General features: G+C 42.4%; 2 protein-coding genes across 58 annotated transcripts in view; one reads left to right on the top strand and one right to left on the bottom strand.

The window, feature by feature from the left end:
• The window catches only part of DCAF6 (DDB1 and CUL4 associated factor 6), a 158,388-nt gene extending 147,665 nt beyond the window's left edge, over positions 1-10,723 (top strand). For all 50 annotated transcript variants that reach the window (XR_014843918.1, XR_014843916.1, XR_014843917.1 and 47 more), the window contains 4 exons: positions 584-740; positions 1,372-1,460; positions 3,385-3,490; positions 10,256-10,723. Coding sequence is in view for 41 of the 50 variants with exons in the window: in XM_021089470.2 (XP_020945129.1) it covers positions 584-740; positions 1,372-1,460; positions 3,385-3,490; positions 10,256-10,320 (417 nt within the window). In the remaining 9 variants the exon portion in view is untranslated. The remainder of the gene's footprint in view (positions 1-583; positions 741-1,371; positions 1,461-3,384; positions 3,491-10,255) is intronic.
• Positions 10,724-12,968: 2,245 nt separating this feature from the next.
• GPR161 (G protein-coupled receptor 161) overlaps positions 12,969-19,399 on the bottom strand; it is a 65,065-nt gene continuing 58,634 nt past the window's right edge. For 6 of the 8 annotated variants that reach the window (XR_014843920.1, XM_085022501.1, XM_085022499.1 and 3 more), the window contains one exon: positions 18,220-19,077. Coding sequence is in view for 7 of the 8 variants with exons in the window: in XM_085022501.1 (XP_084878627.1) it covers positions 18,812-19,077 (266 nt within the window). In the remaining variant the exon portion in view is untranslated. Of the gene's footprint in view, positions 19,078-19,399 lie in introns of all 8 variants that reach the window. The other 2 variants (XM_021089471.2, XM_021089473.2) reach the window with 1 other exon arrangement.

Genomic DNA, 19,399 nt, shown 5'->3' with positions numbered 1-19,399 from the left:
AAAATTTTGAATAAAAATAGAGATAGGAATGGGAAAAAAATAGAAGGTAAGTAAATATAATAGTAGTTCCAAGTAACAACAGAATTGGCTCCCCTTCATTGCTTTGCCAAAAATAGCAAAGTAGCAGCTGCAGATAAAATGATAAAAGTACACAGAGTTTCGATGGTTCATTCATGTGCATCTGCTAAAAAATTCCATCATAACCATGCGAATATATCCTTTTTCTCATTGTTTCATAAAAGTAAATATGTATTTATCTTTCCTTCTCAATTGTGAGAGCTTCTAATAGCTCATGAAAAGATCTGTACTTTTTGTTCTTTTGGCATAAAGCAAAATATGGGAGGAAACAATTCATTTTTTTCCTGTGAATTGTGTTTACTGTCTTGTAAAGCTAAAATAGGACCATTTTGAAAAGGTTCCACAACGTATCTATAAACTTCCATTATACTGTCTAAAATTCAGAAATCCCATCCATTCATTTAACAGTTATTAATGCAGCACCTACTGTGCCAAGTACTGTTTTAGGCACTATAAATTAAGTTTGATTTGAATTCTCTTATAATTTCCTTGTTTAAAACCCTAGATAAAAGAAGCCAACTTCTGGGGTGCTAACTTTGTAATGAGTGGTTCTGACTGTGGCCATATCTTCATCTGGGATCGTCACACTGCTGAGCATTTAATGCTTCTGGAAGCTGATAATCACGTGGTAAACTGCCTGCAGCCACATCCGTTTGACCCAAGTAAGATAATGTTTTATCAGGCAAGAGCTAGAAATCATTAGTATGATTAATCAGCTTCAGCTCTTTTCTCGTGTTAATATAAGAATAACCCAAATTATCCTAGTAGGCAGCCACTAGGATCAAGTATTGCTCTTCTTGGGTTTAAAACAAAAGAGATATCTATAGCCTGCTTTTGGCAGAAAATATGGGAAAAGAAATTATAGAGTTTGTCTTCCTAATAGTTCTAAGTTTTATCAGCTGTGAGAGGTTCAGCTGATTAAACTTTTTACTACTTATCCAAACTGAACATTCTCAAATCTTTTAATCTTCACTTGTCTGAATTAATTTATCAGAACAAAGGAGTATTGGCTTGTTCTTGCCTTCCATTTGAAATTGCCCATATTTCTCATAAAGAAGCAGTAAATAAGAAAAAAAAAATGTGATTTCAAGATGATCTTAAAATTGTGTTTAAGGTAACTTTTAGGAAATTCTCAAAATAATATTCTCAGTTAACAGTTAAATGTGTTGGTACAGTTTCCATTCTAGCTCAATTTTGCTGTACATATACATACATGCATATATACATTATACATTTATATGAATTAATGGCTTATTTCTTAGCCTTATATTAATATGACCATCTTATTTCTAGTTCTAGCCTCATCTGGAATAGATTATGACATAAAGATCTGGTCACCACTAGAAGAGTCCAGGATTTTTAACCGAAAACTTGCTGATGAAGTAAGATTTTTATTATACTTATTATATTTCATATTTCACTTTGTTCCTTAAGTGCTGTCTTAAAAAGAATCAAAGCAGCTCATTTTGGTATTAGTTGTTAACATAAAACAAGTTAATGCATTTAATGAGGTCAAATTTTAAGAAAAAAAGGAAAGTTAAGAATACAACATGACTGCAGTAACTAGAGAGGCAACAATTAATTAGAATATTGATTGTCAGTAATAATAGATTTAGTGTTTTGTAGTTTAAGAAAAATAGGTTGACTTTTTGTGCTTATTGCAATGAAGAATCATTAAACAACAACAACAACAACAAAAAAAAAAACCTCTGTTCTTTTCTTTTAAGAAAATAGCTTTACCATAGCTGTTCTCCATAAACATAGCCAAATAGTTAGCAGAACAAATGATTGGAGAATCTTTTCCTGTATGATTATATTTCAAGTTTTCCTCAGCTTCTTATTAAATCAGTAGTTTCCAGACTAAGTTCTCTGAAGCTCTAGGTTTTTTAAAGGATTTGAAGCAGGAAGATGGAAGATATGAAAGGTAAACACTGGGGATTTTCTCCTCAGCTTCAACCAGGGTTTTCATTTGTGGGTTTCTACATAAGATTTCTTAGGAAAATAAGGGTCCATTGCATTAATTAGCTACTAACTAATTGTTTACTTTCTATGAGGAGGTGAGTACAACTCAGTTTGATACTACATCCTCTTAAAATAATGTCATTGCTAAAAATATTAGTGAGTTGGAAAACTTGTACTCTAAACCAAAGCTGACAGGTCATAGCAAAACTTCCACATGTACTTTTATTCATTTAATAGACATTTATAAAACACTTGGTATATGTCAGGCACAGTGCTGAATTTAAAAAGATAAACCCTTCCTTCAGAACTTAAAGACTGGTGGGACTAACAGGCATACAGATGGCTAGACGACAGTGTGGTCAGTGTCAGCGATGCACACATGTTTGGTGTTTGGGAACCCAGTAGAAAGGAACAGCTGTGCTTGCAAATGGAGGAGATGGGATGGGAAAATACTCACAGAGGAAACAAAATTGGACTAAGATTGCCAGGCAGACAAGGAGCAAAGGAACATTTGAGACAGAAGGATCATCATGTTTCACGTTATTGTCAGGTAAATGAACTGGCAGTGTGCTGAAACCCAGAATAGCTCATTGGGACTAAAAAGCCAGGTTGGGGCAAGAGAGTAAAAGGCCCAGAGGGGCACCCTAATCAGTTTAAAATGTACTGTAATATCACTGGAGGACTGCTGATCAGATTAATATCTTTTTTCCTCTCATGCTTTCCTTTCTTCCTGTTTTTCCTTTGCCACACTCTTTGCTTTTCCTTTTTCTTTTTTCCTTTGCCTGTGATTATACATCAGATCCCTAGATGTTCATGGATGTTCATTTAGTCCTATTCTTGGTACTTAAGACATTTGGTCACTCTTTGGTCACTCTTTTGGTCACTCTTGTCCAAAGGTTTTGTTTTCAAGATTACTTTGCTTTAATCAAGGGAATGTTTTCTTGAGGAACCCAAGTGACCCCAGGGATAATAATTTTAACACTAATCTGTAAAGTATCAGTCCTGCTAGAGGGGAAAATACTAAGTGGACACAAAGTAGACTGCTCTGGAAAACAAATTATAAGTAGAAATAAATTGAATTCTTGAATGTTTTAAGTAGCCTCAAAGTTTCACCTGTTTTTCTGCCAGTTGAAAGAGTCGTGTTTTCTGATCTTACTCCATTGAATGCAAGTTAAATTATTTGGCACTGAGTAGCCTTAAGGTGGATATTAAGACATATATAGATATATATGAAGAATGAAGTAATTCCTCCTAGGACCTGCTGATTCTTCACTGTTCTAATGTTTAAGGAAGAGATTCAGTTACTCTGTGGTCTTTAACATGGTTATTTAACTTGCCTCATAGGTTATAACTCGAAATGAACTCATGCTGGAAGAGACAAGAAATACCATTACAGTTCCAGCCTCTTTCATGTTGAGGATGTTGGCTTCACTGAATCATATCCGAGCTGGTAAGAGCTGTAGGTGTGCTAATAAAGTCATTATTAGAGTTGAAAAAGTATTACTATTATTATTTAAGATCTACTTTAAAGGGATTTATATAAATTACAAAATGAAGGCAGCTTAACTTCTGAACTAGGAGTTCTGTGAGTTCTGGATCTTAGTAATTTATATCCCCATGAGCCAAATTTATTGAAAGGTGTCAAAATGAAAAGATGAAGTCACTTGAAAACTTACCAAATGTGCTTTTTCTTCTCAGAGTGGAAGATCATACCATAAACCTTAAAATATGTTATAGTAAGTACCCCTTAATGGTAGAGTTAGTCAAAATCAGTCACAGCCCAGACAAAAATGAATGTATGAATGTAACATGCTACCAAAAGGGTTGAAACAGTTCAGTGTTTTTTTCAATATTTTTTTGTTTTAGGTAAAAAACTGTGAGGTTCAATGCCACAGATACATAAAATGCATATATTACAATTAATGTTTATCATTCCTCACTGGTATCACATATTTTTTCACATATTGGGTATTACTTAATAATACAACCACCACCATCTATAGTGTGCTTGTATCAGGCAGGATACTAGTCATTTCTCAAATTTATCCCTTCTTAGCTCCAACATTTTACAAAATAGATTATTTGTGATAATTTACCCCAAGTCACACTACTGATAAATGGTAAAGCCTGAATTTGAAACTATCTTCCAAATGTTTACTCTGCTTTTACCTATAAATTTCACTTGTGGGAACATATTCAAGTTATGGATAAGACATGCAGGCCTCTGGACGAGCTGTTCTCAAACTGCTTTTCTAGTTCATGCTTTCCTTTTCTGTCCACTCCATCCCCTCTGGCACTCTCTGAATTGGGGAGTACATCAAACTCTTTCCCATCTCAGGATCTTTATAATCATGCTGTTCCCTCTGGTCCTCACTCTTTGTTAGGGTAACTTCTACTTATCCTTCAGGTCTAAATAAGCAGCAGACTGCATGTCTCTTCCTCAGAGTGGGAAAGGGAGAGAGAAGTATTCCAGGCAGAGTAAATAGTAGGTAGCATTCGTCCAAGTCCTGGAGGGGAGAGATGTAGTACATCTGAGAAATTGAAAGAAGCCTCTTAGGTCTGTAATAAATAGAGCTGGAGAGAAAATAACCCTCAAATTGTAAATATTAACCTATGACAAGGAAAGAGTGAAAATTTCAAATGGTCAAAACAAAAAATAAACCTAAAAATGTAAACACTGTTAGTAGTCCAACAAAATATTTGTGCAGTACTTCTCTGTGTTCTCGTGTTATTAATCACTGTAACATCTTTTGATCTGTTTTCTTCAGTTACAGTAACCCTTAAAGTTCATCCATTTGGATTTCAGATTTGAGGCAGCATTTTATAGAACAAGAAAAACATTCACTGATTATGAAAACTAAAATTTGCTTGTTCTTAAGAGTTAAGAACTCTTCCTGAGTTTTCCAGAGGAAACTAATTTTCCTTCATTTGTGCAAGAATCTGTTTTAAATGGGTGCTAATGTGGCAACAGTTTGTTAGTTAATAGTTATTACTGTCCTTTGATTTTAGAATTAGATATTTTATAATATAAAGGTTCCCTTTCTTCTGTTTTTTGCCAGCAATCAAAAAGAGACAATTTCTAGTTGGTTTAGTCAGCTTAACTCACCCTCTTATTTCTCTTATGTAAAAGACTAGATAGGAAAAGCTACCCACGGAGTTCTGTTGTGGTGCAGTGGGTTAAGGATCTGGTGTTGTCACTGCAGTGGCTTGGGTGGCTACTGTGGCACAGGTTTAGCCCCTTGCCCAGGAACTTTTAGGCATGGCCAAAAGAAAAAAAAAAAGGGCCCAAGAGTTTGTATTTCTGCTGCTTTTATCCTTAAGATATCTATTTATTTGATGAGTCAGTCAGCTATTCCTTTCCTATCTTCTTCTTTGTCCTGTATTCCAAGTACAGTAATGTAAGCATATTCAAGGAGAGTTAGTGGACTTTGATCAAAGAAGCATCAGTTAGCCACAGAATACTTCAGCTCCTCCATTACTCTGCGAGGCTTCCTCAGAAGTCCAGGGAATAGATACTAGACAGCTCCTTCCTGTTAAAGCTGTGATTTTTAATCAAGGGTGTACTTCAAATTCCCCTTTTAAAATTATAAGTACTTGGTTCCTATCCATTAAAGATTCTGATTTGTTTTATCTGAATAGGGTTTGAGCTTCTGCATTTTAAAAAAGGAACCAAAATTATTTTCAAGAATGCTATAGTAAGGACTTTTAGTCTAAGCAATGTCTTGAGAGATAAAGGCAGTTCTGAGATCCCCAGAAGCTTTGATAGGCTTTGGAGAGATGATAATTGTATGTGTTAAATATTCTGAGCTCTTCTAGAATATATTAGAATCTGATCAGTTTCTCGCCTTCAGATTCTCCTGTGCCTCCCCATTCTCTTAGGATGGAGTCCAGATGTGTTAACACTATTTATGAAACCCTGAAGCATCCCTTCATACCTTTGGATCTTGGCACATGTCCATGATGGATCTGTAGAGCCTAGCATCCTGTTGAGCTCACAATCACTTACCAAGTCATCCATCAGTAAATTCACTCCATCAGTAAATTATGGTAGTTTTACTCCAGAATATAATCATATCCATTTACCCTTGGTCTCCCTGCTTCTCATCTTACCTTCATACAGTCTGATTTCCACATAGCAGCTGGAGGGATCTTTTTAAAATGTGGGTCAGTAAACTTTTTGTTTTTTTTATTGGCCAGAGAGGAAATAGGCTTTGTGAGCCATGTGGTTTCTGTACTCATCTCTGACGTTGTTCAGAGAAGCCATAGATAATACATAGGTGAAGGGCATGGCTCTGTTCTAATAAAACTTTATTATTTACAGAAATAGGCTGTGAGTGGATTTGCTCAGGGGCCATAGTTTGCTGACCCCCTTCTTTAAAATATAGATTATGTCATTCCTGTTTAAAATTGTCAGGGGTTCCCCATGGCTCCTAAGATAAAACTCAGACTTCATACTCTGGTCTACAAGATGTAGGTCTGCACGCAAGGTCCTGCATGACCTTGACCTGCCAGCTTCTGAGTCCCTGAGCTTACCACATTTCATCCATAAACGGCTACTTTTCTCCTCCTTGGACTTGTGAAGCTTGTTAGCATATTCAGGACCTTTTCACTGGCTGTTTTCTCTGCCTAAAAAGCTTAAAGTTGTCCCCCAGCTTCCCTAATAATTGAACACACAATTGAGGTCTCAGCTCCAGTGTTACCTCCTGAGAAAGGTCTCCCCTAGTCACCCACTATGAAGTTGCTTCATAGGCCTTCTCACACCCTCCTTTTTACTCTGTCACTTTCTGGGCAATGTCTGTTTTCTTTGTCTTACTCTAACTTCATTTCTTCATTTGTTGTCTTGTTACACAGATTGAAAGAGAACCCATTAGTTTTCTATTTTTCTCCTCTAGAAAGTGAGCTCATTAAGAACCGAGACCTAGTTTGTCTTATTCACAGCTGGATATCTACCTGCTAGACAAGTACCTAGCATAAGATAGGTACCCAGTAGATGTTTGAGGAACAAATGGGTGGGTGAATGAATGAATGAATGAATGAGTGAAGCTCTAGTATCAAACCTCTAGCTAACAATGAGTGTTAGATTCTTTTTGGTGGAACACAAGTTTCCTTTGGAAAGTTTTTTTCAGATTTCCCTGTCCCCTCCCCCTCCTACCCCACCCTCCCAGCAACCTTATTTTCTCTTCATATCTTATCTTCCCTGGTAAAAAAAAAACATAATTTCTTAAATAAATATTTCTAACAGAGAATAAAAGGAACCTTTCTGCAAATGTAAACCTTATTTACAAAAGCAGTTTGGTGTTGTCTGCTTTTGAAAACAGTGGATATAGAAGCGATTCTTATTTCTAGGTTTCATTTATAAGAACACAGTGTTCCTCAGACCTCCATGGTCTATGTTTGCCAAACAGAGATTTGTGAAACTGTTGAACTGCTCTGCAGTTTTACTACCTCAGTAGCACTCTGTGAACAAAAGATTCATTTAATTTATTCTTAGAAATTGGGTTTATATTCTGAGAGAAATGACTCTGCAGCAGTTAAGTGAGAAGGATGTAAGAACAAATGTTCTGCCCTCTTCTTCATTCCAGCAGCCACTGTCAGTCGTTCTGTGCCCTCTGTAAGAGACTCCAGGCCCTCACCTGACTCCTTATCGCTTGCTTTTATACTCCTGAGAATTCTAATTCTCCCTGATTTGAAAGCCGTGACATTTTTTAACCCTCCACTTCCCCAGCTTCGTTCATAGTGCGACAACCAAAAAGAACTCGGGGAACCTTGCACATTTCAAGAAAGGCTGGTACTGCTTCCTCATGCTCCACTAATATGACAGAATAGGTGTGTTAAATATCATCATTTGTATCCTACCCATGATACTCTAGTTAAGCAGAATAGCATCGTCATGTTTTGTTCTCTTATAGAAGTGTATCACACAATAAAAACAGTATAATCTCTTTTCTACTAACATCCTTAAATAGCCCTTTATTGATCAGAAAGTCTTCCACTGTGTCGAGATTCCATAGATCTGTGAAGGTCTGTTATAATCTTTTGTGTTCATTTGTCTTACAAATATGTATTGAATACTTTTTATATAATAACAGTTAAAATTTGAAGTTACCTTGTGGCACATCAGGTTAAGGATCTGGCATTGTCACTGCAGCAGCTCAGGTCGCTGCTGTGGCACAGGTTCGGTTCCTGGCCTGGGAATTTCCACATGCTGCAGGTGAGACCCAAAATAATAACTACAATTTATGTAATTCAGGTTACAGGTCATACGCACATACATAGCTCATTAGTTTGACATCAAAATGGAATCAGCATAGCGAGGATTTATCTGTTAATTCACATGGATAATTAAACATCCAGTCCATTCTGTACAAAGGTGTCACTGACCTAGAATCAGTGCAAGTGTTTAAGCTTCTGTAGATAATAAATAAAATCTCAGGATTCAGTCTTCTCTTGGTATTGATAGTGGGATTGAACATCCCCTAGGTCTAATCTTTTTTCCCCCAGGTTACCTTGGAGGAATGTTTCTGTAGCAGAAAGGTTTCCATCTTAGTGGTGGTAGAGATTTGATACTGTTGCCTTTTTTACATAAGCTAATGTAATGTATATTTTCTTAGTAAAACTTATATTCATTTATCTGGTAACTGTTTGCTTATTTATTTTGCTTTTGAGTGTAGTACCCACGGCACACGGAAGTTCCCAGGGGAATCAAAGCTATAGCTGCTGGCCTATACCACAGCTTACAGCAACGCCAGATCCCCAACCCACTGAGTGAGATCAGGGATCTAACCTACATCTTCATGGGCACTAGTCAGATTTATTTCCGCTGAGCCGCAACAGCAACTCCCTATTGGTAAACTTTCACTGACCATCTTGTAATAGGTTCTGAGGCAATAAAGATAAAAAGAGATAACTCCTAGGCGTTCCCACTGTGGTGCAATGGGTCAAAAGATCTGGTGTTGCTGTAGCTGTGGTTGGGATTCAGTTCCTGGCCTGGGAATTTACATTGCTGTGGGTGCAACCATAAAAGAAGAAAAAAAAAACCCAAAAAAACTCCTCTCCCAAGAGCTCAGACTAGGCTGCAAGAAGATTTGCAGTCTAACCATTATAGCAATTAGAATCATCTTTGTACAGGTAAAATATTCTGGAATGTGAATGAAGGAGTTAGTTTATAATTCTGCCAGTTGGGTGCTGTAAAAATTCTAGGAAGAGTTTCACAGAGGGGGATAACGGTTGTATGGCGATGAGTAAGCAGAACCTTTATAGCCGAAGAACTGGGTGAAAGTGTCCCAAGCAGAGGAACAGCAAGTGTAAATCAGGAAACTCGAGAGGACATGCTGTGCCCGCCTGCCAGGTTGTAATTATACGCGCACTTGAGTGTTCAGTCTAGATAAGCTCCTTGAGGTCAGAGACTGTGACTATTTTGGTCACCATTGTCTCCTGGAACACAGCAGATGTTTAAGAAATATTTTTATAAACAGAAATACACAGACCCTCATGAATGGTCCCCAGGTTCTCTCACACAGCTTCCCTCAAACTCCCCTTGGTGACAACTGATACACCTCCTTGGGCTCCTAGGTGCCAAGGAACAGTGTGAAAACCACTGCTGTAGATCTTTAGGGTTTGGCTTTTTTTTTTAAATAATTTTCATATCTTTTAAGTTATGAATACTCAAAGTTAATAATGCTGTGTTTCCTTTAGTCTTTTGTCTCTAGAGGCCAAAAAAAAAAAAATAACTTACCTACACACAGCTGTGAATTGACTTTTACATGATGCTGTGTGGAATTACATAAATTCTAGTTAATTTTAAGTAAAAGGCACTGAAAATTATTTAATTGTAATTTTTTTTTTTTTTTTTTTTTTTTTTTTTTTTTTTTTTTGTCTTTTTGTCTTTTGTTGTTGTTGTTGTTGTTGTTGTTGTTATTGTTGCTATTTCTTGGGCCGCTCCCACGGCATATGGAGGTTCCCAGGCTAGGGGTTGAATCGGAGCTGTAGCCACCAGCCTACGCCAGAGCCACAGCAACGCGGGATCCGAGCCGCGTCTGCAACCTACACCACAGCTCACGGCAACGCCGGATCGTTAACCCACTGAGCAAGGGCAGGGATCGAACCCGCAACCTCATGGTTCCTAGTCGGATTCGTTAACCACTGCGCCACGATGGGAACTCCTTAATTGTAATATTAAAGGTGTTTCTTTCTGTCTCATATCTGTGTTTTCCAGACCGACTGGAGGGTGACAGATCGGAAGGCTCTGGTCAGGAGAATGAAAATGAGGATGAGGAATAATCAACTCTTATTGGCAAGCACTTAGATGTTCTGAAATTTGTATAAGACATTTATTATATTTTTTCCTTTACAGAGCTTTAGTGCAATTTTAAAGGTTATGGGTTTTTTTGGAGTTTTTCCCTTTTGGGGGGATAACCTAACATTGATTTGAAATGATTGTGTGCATGAATTTGGGAGCGTGTGTAATACAAAACTAGCAAAATGTTTTAAAAACTTTTTGCCGTGTATGAGGAGTGCTAGAAAATGCAAAGTGCAATATTTTCCCTAACCTTCAGATGTGGGAGCTTGGATCAATGTTGAAGAGTAATTTTCATTATAGTGAAAATGTTGGTTCAAATAAATTTCTACACTTGCCATTTGCATGTTTGTTGCTTTCTAATTAAAGAATTTGGTTGTTTTAAGATATCCTGAATTTGTCTTTTTGTTTAAATGCTTTGCTACCTTGAACCACATTTTCTAAATCTTTCCTTGTAAAAAGATTGTCTTTCTCTATTCTTTTCTAGATTTAATAACCTTTTCTGTTTTGACTTCTGTGTGACCGAATCACATAGAGGAGCTTTGTTTTCATTTCTCCTTCTAAAGCACTTTACCTCCACCTCTGGTCATCGTCTCTCATGATTAGTGGTCCCTCATTCCCCATGTATAGGAGTTAGACTTCGAGCAATCCCACAGCATCATGGACATTCACATACCACATTAGCACAAGCTAGTTCCGAGACCTCTGGCTTCTGGCCTTCCCAACTCCAATGTCTAGATTTCATCTAAAAGCTATTGACCGTTCAGTCTTCTAGTTCCTGGTCTTCCTCACCTCTGGTGTCCCTCTTCACTCGACTTAAGCCATCTACACCCAGGTCTGTATCTTATGGGTTATGACCTGACGCTGCCCCTGCAGACTTAACCCTTCAGTCATTCTCCCTCCTGTCTCCTAAACTGCCATGCTGCTCTCTCTGGCTGGGCCCCGAACAGACTCAGAGCTGTGGCCAGGCAAAGCATCTCCCCTATGGAGACCAGGGATGCTCCTCCCAAGAAGATGCAGCAAGCCCAGGATCACCTACTGCTGAGAGAAGACAGGCTGTTTTGGGATAGAGGGAAAATAACTCAAGTTGGCCTGGTAACTGCATTTGGACCTCAACATCTAGCTCTTACCCCAGGCAGGACACATATATATCCATATTAAGAAGATGCTAAATGGCTAAAGGGAAAGGAATGAGAGACTTACCCAAATAGGGCAACTACCTGATTTCCAAAAAGTGCCAGGGTCTTAGCTTCTGGTTCCCAAATGGTTATGTGACCTGCTCGAGCCACCTGACTTCTGTGGGCTTGTTTTCTCCTCCCAAAAATGGAGGTAATCTCATTTGCACCAGCTACCTCCCAGGGGCTGTGTTAGGACCACATGAAACCACAGAGGTTTTAGGGCTTTACAGAATAACCGAAGAGACCACTGAAGCAAACAATAGCACACTGTGTCTTCCACTGTAGGAAAACAGTAACAGGGTTATGCTGTAGAGAAGTGCTAGAAGACTGACAGAACAAGCTGGAGGACTCAATGGAGTCAAGGGGGAGATAACTCCTTGGCAAGAGAAGCAACTGGAAAAAATCAAAATAGCATTTGTTCACTCCAGTGCTGAATGTTGATAGTGGGGAAGGCTGGGCAGGTGGGAGTGGGGGGATTCTGAACTTTTTGCCCAATTTTGCCAGGAAACTAAAATTGCTCTAAAACTTTTTTTTTTTTTTTTTTTTTTTGGTCTTTTTAGGGCCGCACGCAAGGCATATGGAAGGTTGCCAGGCTAGGGGTCAAATCGGAGCTGTAGCTGCCGGCCACAGACAGCTGCAGCCACGCAGGATCCTTAACCCAGTGAGCAAGGCCAGGGATCAAACCTGCACCTCATGGTACCTAGTCGGATTCGTTTCCACTGTGCCACAACAGGAACTCCTAAAACTTATTTAAGACCTCAAATATTAAAGTATTTGCCCAGGGAATTAGGCTTCCTATCTTTTAGCAATTTTGTAGTTCTGGTGTTGTATGTTACAAAGGAGCAGGGCAGTCCAGACAAGCAGTCAATGAGGCAGTAAAGACAGAAAACATTCTACAGAAGCAGAATTGATAAGTCCTGGCTGCTCCCATGATTCAGTGTGTATTGCGGGGGGGATCCCCACTGGACCCTGGTGCCCATACCTCCTCAGAAAAATGACCTTGGCCTTCGTGGTGGCAGGTGCATGGTCAGGTAAAGGTGAAGGGCTCTGTGCCTTGAGGTTGTTCTGAGTCTCTGACAATCTACCACCCACGCTTTGACTTTTGGTATGAGATGGACCTACTGAGAGCACTGCTGTTCATTAATCCGCCTTTAAAAACTCTGGGTTAATGGTGTTGGTGGTGCATTTCCTGGTCATGCTGGAAGTCACTGAACAATATTCTATTAATCTAATTGTCTTGGGGGCGTCTGTGAAAAAACACATGGACATACCAGGTGATAGTGGGATGGACATCCCCACACCACAACTCTGCAACAGTTGGCCTCTTACTGCCCAAAGGGAGGGAGGCTGGAGACCGGATATGTCTGCAGAAAACAGGGGTGAGGTGTAAAGAGGGAGACACCCCAGAAGTCCACAGTCCACAAGTTCAAGTACAGATTCAGTTTCCACAGCTGTACACATCCCAAAACCAGGTATTTAATCAGGGAAACAAAACTATTCTTAATACACTTGTTTGTAAATATTGATTTATAATAATCCTAAGCATTTTTTAATCTTTAAGGAACATCCAAATACTTCAGGTGAACTGTGTTTCAGGATTAGTTTGTCTTCATTTTGAAGGCTGGTTTTTAACCACTTGTGCTTCCAGGGGTCCGTTATCAGAACACAGCACAGGACTCTGTCCCTTAAGATGTCCACATCGCAGACCGATTTCCAGCCAAACAGGCGGCAGCCTTGCCTGCCCAGGCCTGTGAGCCACCCTAAAACTGTCTTTTCCTCCACGCAGGCCTGACTCTCCTGTGATGAGTGATACTTCAAAATGGTGTTGTCAGAAGGAGAAACGAGTGGCTTCTAATTTCTAAGCTATTAATACTGCTTAGGAAAACACTTTCTGAGGGAAAGGAACAGCTTTTTGTATTTTGTTCTCCTAAAAATAACACTGAGCAGAACTGTGCTCTTGGTAATCTTATGCAGATTTGAGTTTATGCTTTGAATTCTTTCCACTGAATCCAATCACTTTCCTTAGGCCTGCAGTTTTTTAGAGGTCTAGCAAGCCATATTCCAATCTTGCAAACTCCTTGGGTTTACAGTACTTCTACCTACCTACCTAATAAAGCCCTGCTGCCCTATTCTTCTAACTATGACAACTGTGAACTATCCCTCATCCTCCTCCAGCAGCAAAGCTGGTTCTTTCCTTCTCTCAGTCGCATGGCCAAGACCTGGCATTCCAGCGCTGACTGGCTTTGAGACATTGGGCAGGTCCCTTCACTTCTCTAGGCCTCCCTGGATTCCATGTGTCCCTCTCCCCAACCCAGAAGGACGGTCTGGCTTTGCTCCTTCTGTGGTCACATTTGACTGTGCTCACAGCCATTTTCCTTTGGTTCAGGGTGAAAATTATGATTTTCCTTCTCTCCCCTGGGACTCAGCAGGGGCTCTGTATGCTGTGGGCAGTGGCATGGCCTGTTGATCCTGCACCTCCTCTTCCCTCGGGGGCTTGGAGGATCAGAGAGCCTGTGACCCTAGGAGTCACTGTCACTACAGGTCATCTCTGGGAGAGCACCCTTTCTGGACTGTAAGGGAGGTCGAAGCTGAGCTTGTGCTTTAATTCCAGACACCACACCAGCCCTGGGCGCCATCGTCTTCACTAACCAGTAACTTTCAGAAAAGTTTTGCTCCTTAGTTCCAAATGCTACTGCCTTTCCTCCCTCCTCTCTACTGCTGTCCCCTTTCCCACCACGTCCCTTTGTGCTATACAGCAAACATGACAATCCCCATGGCAACCACCTTCAATACCTCTTATCTAGGATAACAGTTATCTTTTCCAGATGCTCACTTCTTGTCATAGCGAGCCCTGTAAAGCAGGAATAATACACCCACTGACTGCATGGAGAAGAGAGAGCAGTGGCTCAGCATCAACTCTGCCCCAGATACTGGGCTGAATGCTTGAATCCACATCATCACCTAAGAGGGAAGCTCCCCTGGAGTCCATGTCTCCACTTAGAAACAGATTACAAAGTTCATTTTATAGATGAGAAAACCAATACAGAATAAGTAAGTGGCCCAAGGACAGCCTGCTAATAGATAGCAGCATGGGACCCAAGCCTGCACAGTCCCCATGATACCACATTTGCACAGATGGGCAATGAGAGAAAGCACTTAGAAATGCCTAACCAATGCACAAGACAGGCACTCAGATGTCTTAGCAGGTCAGTTATGCAGTAGGCACTCAGTACGTATCAGTGCCTCACCCTTTTGTAGCTACATCACTTCCAAGGTTCCTTCCAGACTGGAGATAGCTGGGGCTCACAGCTGAGCCCCTGTCATGACTATACCCTGTGGTCCATCTAGAGATCTGTCTAATCTGCAAGGATTTCAGGGACCAACTGTCAGGACAGAGATAAACTCATCTAGTTAAATCTGAACAGGCTAATAGGGCCTCTCATTATATCAAAGCACTTTTCCCCCCTTTCCTGTCCACCCTAAACGTCCTTGGCCTATTGCAAATACCTGAGTTAGTCTCGCTGGCCGCTCAGAGACTACCTAGCGGCTCCTTAAATGAGAATCAAACTTTGACGTTAGCACCAGATGGCCCTTGTCTTACATTCCTCAACCCTCCTTCTACAGCAGGGATTTGCTTAAGATCACAGAGCTGAGCAGTGGCAGTACCTGTGACCCTGAATGGGGTCACACTTGTAAGCAAGCTGGCTGGGTGGTCCTTTAAAGGCCGAGGACTGCAGTAGAGACCAGGAGTTCAGAGTAAGAGCTCTAACCCAGAAGCAAACAAGCCTTTAGGTTTATCCTTAGCCCTTTGCCTCCAGGAACTGCCAGTGGCATCACAGCCACACTGCTGCCACCTAGTGCCTAAGGCCCTGAACTTCACTTTGGTGCATCTGGCCTGGGAAAAGGCAAAGGGGTGTTGAGCTGTGTGCTCTGTGGTGTGGTGTGAGACTCCAGTGCCTTCTGGGTCACACTAGCCCCCAAACCTGCTATCTAGGGGACAGCATGGGAACCTGGTCAAGTGGCAATCCCATGAAAGAAGCGGAGATGGGCAACTGTCCTAAAACGGTTTTCAAAGCCAGACAACGGGACTAGATTTTTAAGTGAACGAGTGGCCAAATGTCCTACCTGCCACTGTCCACGCGGCCCCCTCAGGAAGGCCTCCGGCTGCCCCTGCACAGCAGAATAAAGCTAACGGCCTGGCTTCAGTGAAGGAAGCTGGGGTTTTGACCTCCTGTGCTAAGGACAGGTATCCTCAAAAATGCCTCTCAGGAGTTCTCCCGTGGCATAGCAAGTTGAGGATCCAGTGTTGTCACTGCAGCAGCTCTGGTTACTGTTGTGGCACGGGTTTGATCCCTGGCTCAGGAACTTCCATGTGCCAGTAAAAAAATGCCTCTCAGTGTACTGGGTGATGTCTTCCTCTCCTCACCCACCTCCTTCTTGCTCTTCTTTTTCCACTCAGGCCGTATCAAGGAAACTGAATTCCTGAATATTCAAAATATAGTTCTAGCTGCCAGACATCCTCCAAGGTTTGGTGCCAGCAGTCACCTTCTGCACGGAGCTGCCTCCAACTCCTCTACTTGGAAATAATCACCTCCCTCTGGAGTCTGCAGTTCTTTCAATAATCATTACCTGACTTTGCTATTTAGCCTCAGTCGCCTCCAGGTCTCTCCCTATGTTAGAGTGAAAACACTCTAATGTTACTACTCACAGAGCCAGTGTTAGTAATCAAGTAGTAACCAATGTTTACAATGCTTTGCACATAGATGTGATGCCTGGTAGATGAATAAACAGACCTCAGCGGAAAAGGGCAAACACAGAGAACGCTTTTGTACTTTTAGATTAGCTTAGATTAAATCCCAGTGTATCGCAGCTAGTCTAGGATCAGCCAGTGGGGACCTGGTGGGTCCCAGGACTCTTTCCCTAGAGCCCAGCCAACTACAGTCCAGGGGAAGTACTCTCCAACCCTTGGGTTGCAAGCCACTTTGCGGCACTCAAAAAGGCCTAGCCTGGGGGCCATCGTGAGTTACTCTAACTTGCCTGTAAAGGTCTCTCTGCCCTGTTCCACCTCAGTGCACACTAGATGCTCAGGAATATAGCCCCTTTAGAAACTAGACAAGGACAAGTGCTAGGGGAAAAAAAAAAATCACACATAGGGAACATAAATGCCCTCAGATTTAGGCATGCCACCCAGGAGTGAGAGCAGAGTCTGACTGATCTACACATCTTTTTTTTTTTTCTTTTTTCTTTTTAGGACTGCACCTGCAGCATATGGAAGTCCCTAGGCTAGCTGTCGAATCAGAGCTGCAGCTGCCAACCTACATCACCACCACAGCAATGCCAGATTCGAGCCCACATCTGTGACTTACACCTATGCTTGCTGCAGTGCCAGATCCTTAACCCACTGAGCAAGGCCAGCAGTCAAACCGGCATCCTCATGGATACTCGCTAGGTTCTTAACCCATTGAGCCACAAAAGGAACTCCCTGATCTGCACATCTTATCAGCAGAACCCACAGGTGAAACTGCCCTCTGCTCCTCTGGAAAAGCCACCTGCTTCTTCCCACTCTCATCCAGAATCCGACCAGTGCCTGGCACCCAGCTGACCCACAGGGGTTGTTGATGATCAGATGATCATTGGGAAGGTTAGCAAGCCCCCAGGTCTCAGGAAAGTCTTTTGTAAACTGCACACTAGGGGACCAGCCACACAGTAGAGACACTGCCTCACCAAGAGCTAGCTAGACCCCAAAGAACACTGCAAAGGTCATTCACTTTCTGGAACAGCTGCCCCTGTAGCAGACGCAGCTGGATCTTGGAATCTACCCTTTGCCAATCACCTGGAATTCTGAAGGCGGGGAAGGTCCTGCACTTGGCTGATTTAATCATTCAGGCTGAAGGGCAGGCACAGGTGGTTCCAGTCAGCACAGACCTGACTCCAAGCCCCCACTTCAACTGCCATCCTGACTCACGGGAGGCGGGGAAGATCCAGCATATGAACCATAATCCGCAGCTCCCCTTTCACCTCGAGGAGGTGCCCTCTGGCCCCATTTATGTGTCTTGCTGGTTGGCACTGTGTCAGGACATGCTCGTAATAGACCAACTGGACCAGCCCACCCCTCCACACACACACATGAGAAGCCACACACAAAAACTGTGCAAATGTTAGTCCATGGGATGCCCTTTTTTTTTTTTCCCTAAGCTACAAATTCAAAAACATCAAAGACCAGAGTTAGAAATGATCCTGGCAACCATTCAATCCAACTCTCCAATCCCTTATCTCATTTCCCAGATTCCTAGAGGTGACAGAAGTCCCAAATGATAAGGTAAGACAGAGCCAGGCCAGAAGGCAGGTTGCTCACTCCAAGTCTCTCTTGTCTCAAACTGCCCAGGGCAGGGAACTAGTAGCTGCTGCCTACGGGAGAACTCCCTGTGCACCTGGCAGCCAGCTAATCTAAATGGTCAATCAAACCTCACAAACAGAATCTATTCCACGACGTTTTCCTATGTGACAGGATTCCAACAGTATCTCTATTTCCCAGCAGCACGTGGCCCTGTGGCCCCGTTCGGGCTCAGTAAGATCATGGTGCGTCCTAACCAAACGGATTGTTTTTTAAAACTAGAAATGAAACATCTGGTATCTGCGCCTCTCTCCTGTCTTTTACAGTGGTTTCTCCCTGCTTTTGAAACATCAAAGAATAAGCCCACAGGGAGGCGGACACGATGGGCCTTGTTCTCAGCAACAACATCCCCCTGGGCCCCCGGCCTGTCCCCTCTAGCACCAGCAGGTGTCTCCACCAAAGGCAAAGTCATAACCAGGACACAGCGTGTGGCAAATGGATCTGGGGTGCTCTGCTGCTGGATTCTCTTCTGGGGACCGTTTAGTGCAGAACTGACGGCCCCACACGGCCCAGACCCACTACACGGAAGTGCCGTCCTCCAAAGTGCATCGGGAAGGGCTCGCCTGAGGCCTTGGGACAGTGCGTGGCTGGACTCCCAGGACACAGGTTGTGAAGAAGAGGAAGCGACCCACATGGTGGTTTCCTCCCGGCCGTGCTCACCAGTCCCCCTCTCAGCCCCGCCTCCCACAAAGTCACAACCACACCTCCACCTGCTTTTCTTTATGCTCTAGGTGCCTCTGGTCTCGTCACTGGGGCCCACAAGAAGCCTGGTGGGGTCTCACAACAGACACCGAAGTCACTCACAGACGTTGTGTTCAGAGGTTTTTCGTCTGATGACTGAAGACCAGATGTTGCTCCCAGGGCCCTGGCCCAGACGGGAATGGGCATCCTGCGGGGAGGCCCTCATCTCTGTTCTGCAGCTAAAATGTTCCCCTCGTCGATGCTCTGCAGCTGCAGCCTCTGACTCGCCAGAGTTCTGCTGCCCCGGCGACTCCCAAAGCCAGCCCCTGGCACCGTCCGTGCCGCCAGCAAGACCCCAGGCAAAGCCTCCTCCCCAAATAAGTTGATTTTGGCTTCAGCCTCAATGGCTTTGGCCAGGCTGGCTGCGTAACTGTCCAAGGACTTATGCACGTCGGCTCGCACATGAAGAATAGGGTTCCTGGCAGCTTCTGAGAGAGAAGGGAGAAAAACAGTTAGAGGGGGGCCAGGACCATGGCCATTCTGGAACTGGCCTGGGAGGGGAGTATCTTAACTTACTCTCTGGGAAATCTTAGAGGCTATGTATCTAACCTCAGCTCCCTCATCTGTAATGAGAAGATCGTGGCATAGCCATTACTTTAGGGGGTTACCGTGATAATGAAACAGTTCTTCCTAAGATGCCAGCTTAGGCCTGGCTTGTAGAAAAGGCTTAATAAATACTTTCTAGGAGGATATTCAAATGTTTACATGGTTGAAAGAGTTCTCTGATCTTTCTGCTCCCTGGAGTAGCTA

The sequence above is a fragment of the Sus scrofa genome, chromosome 4, assembly GCF_054392235.1.
Source record: "Sus scrofa isolate SSC_HxYL_T2T_F1_AM1 chromosome 4, Sscrofa_HxYL_maternal_Yorkshire_Landrace_v2.0, whole genome shotgun sequence".
NCBI classification, from domain to species: Eukaryota; Metazoa; Chordata; class Mammalia; order Artiodactyla; family Suidae; genus Sus; species Sus scrofa.
The sequence above is the reverse complement of the archived record's forward strand: the minus strand, read 5'-3'. Positions and strand labels throughout refer to the sequence as shown.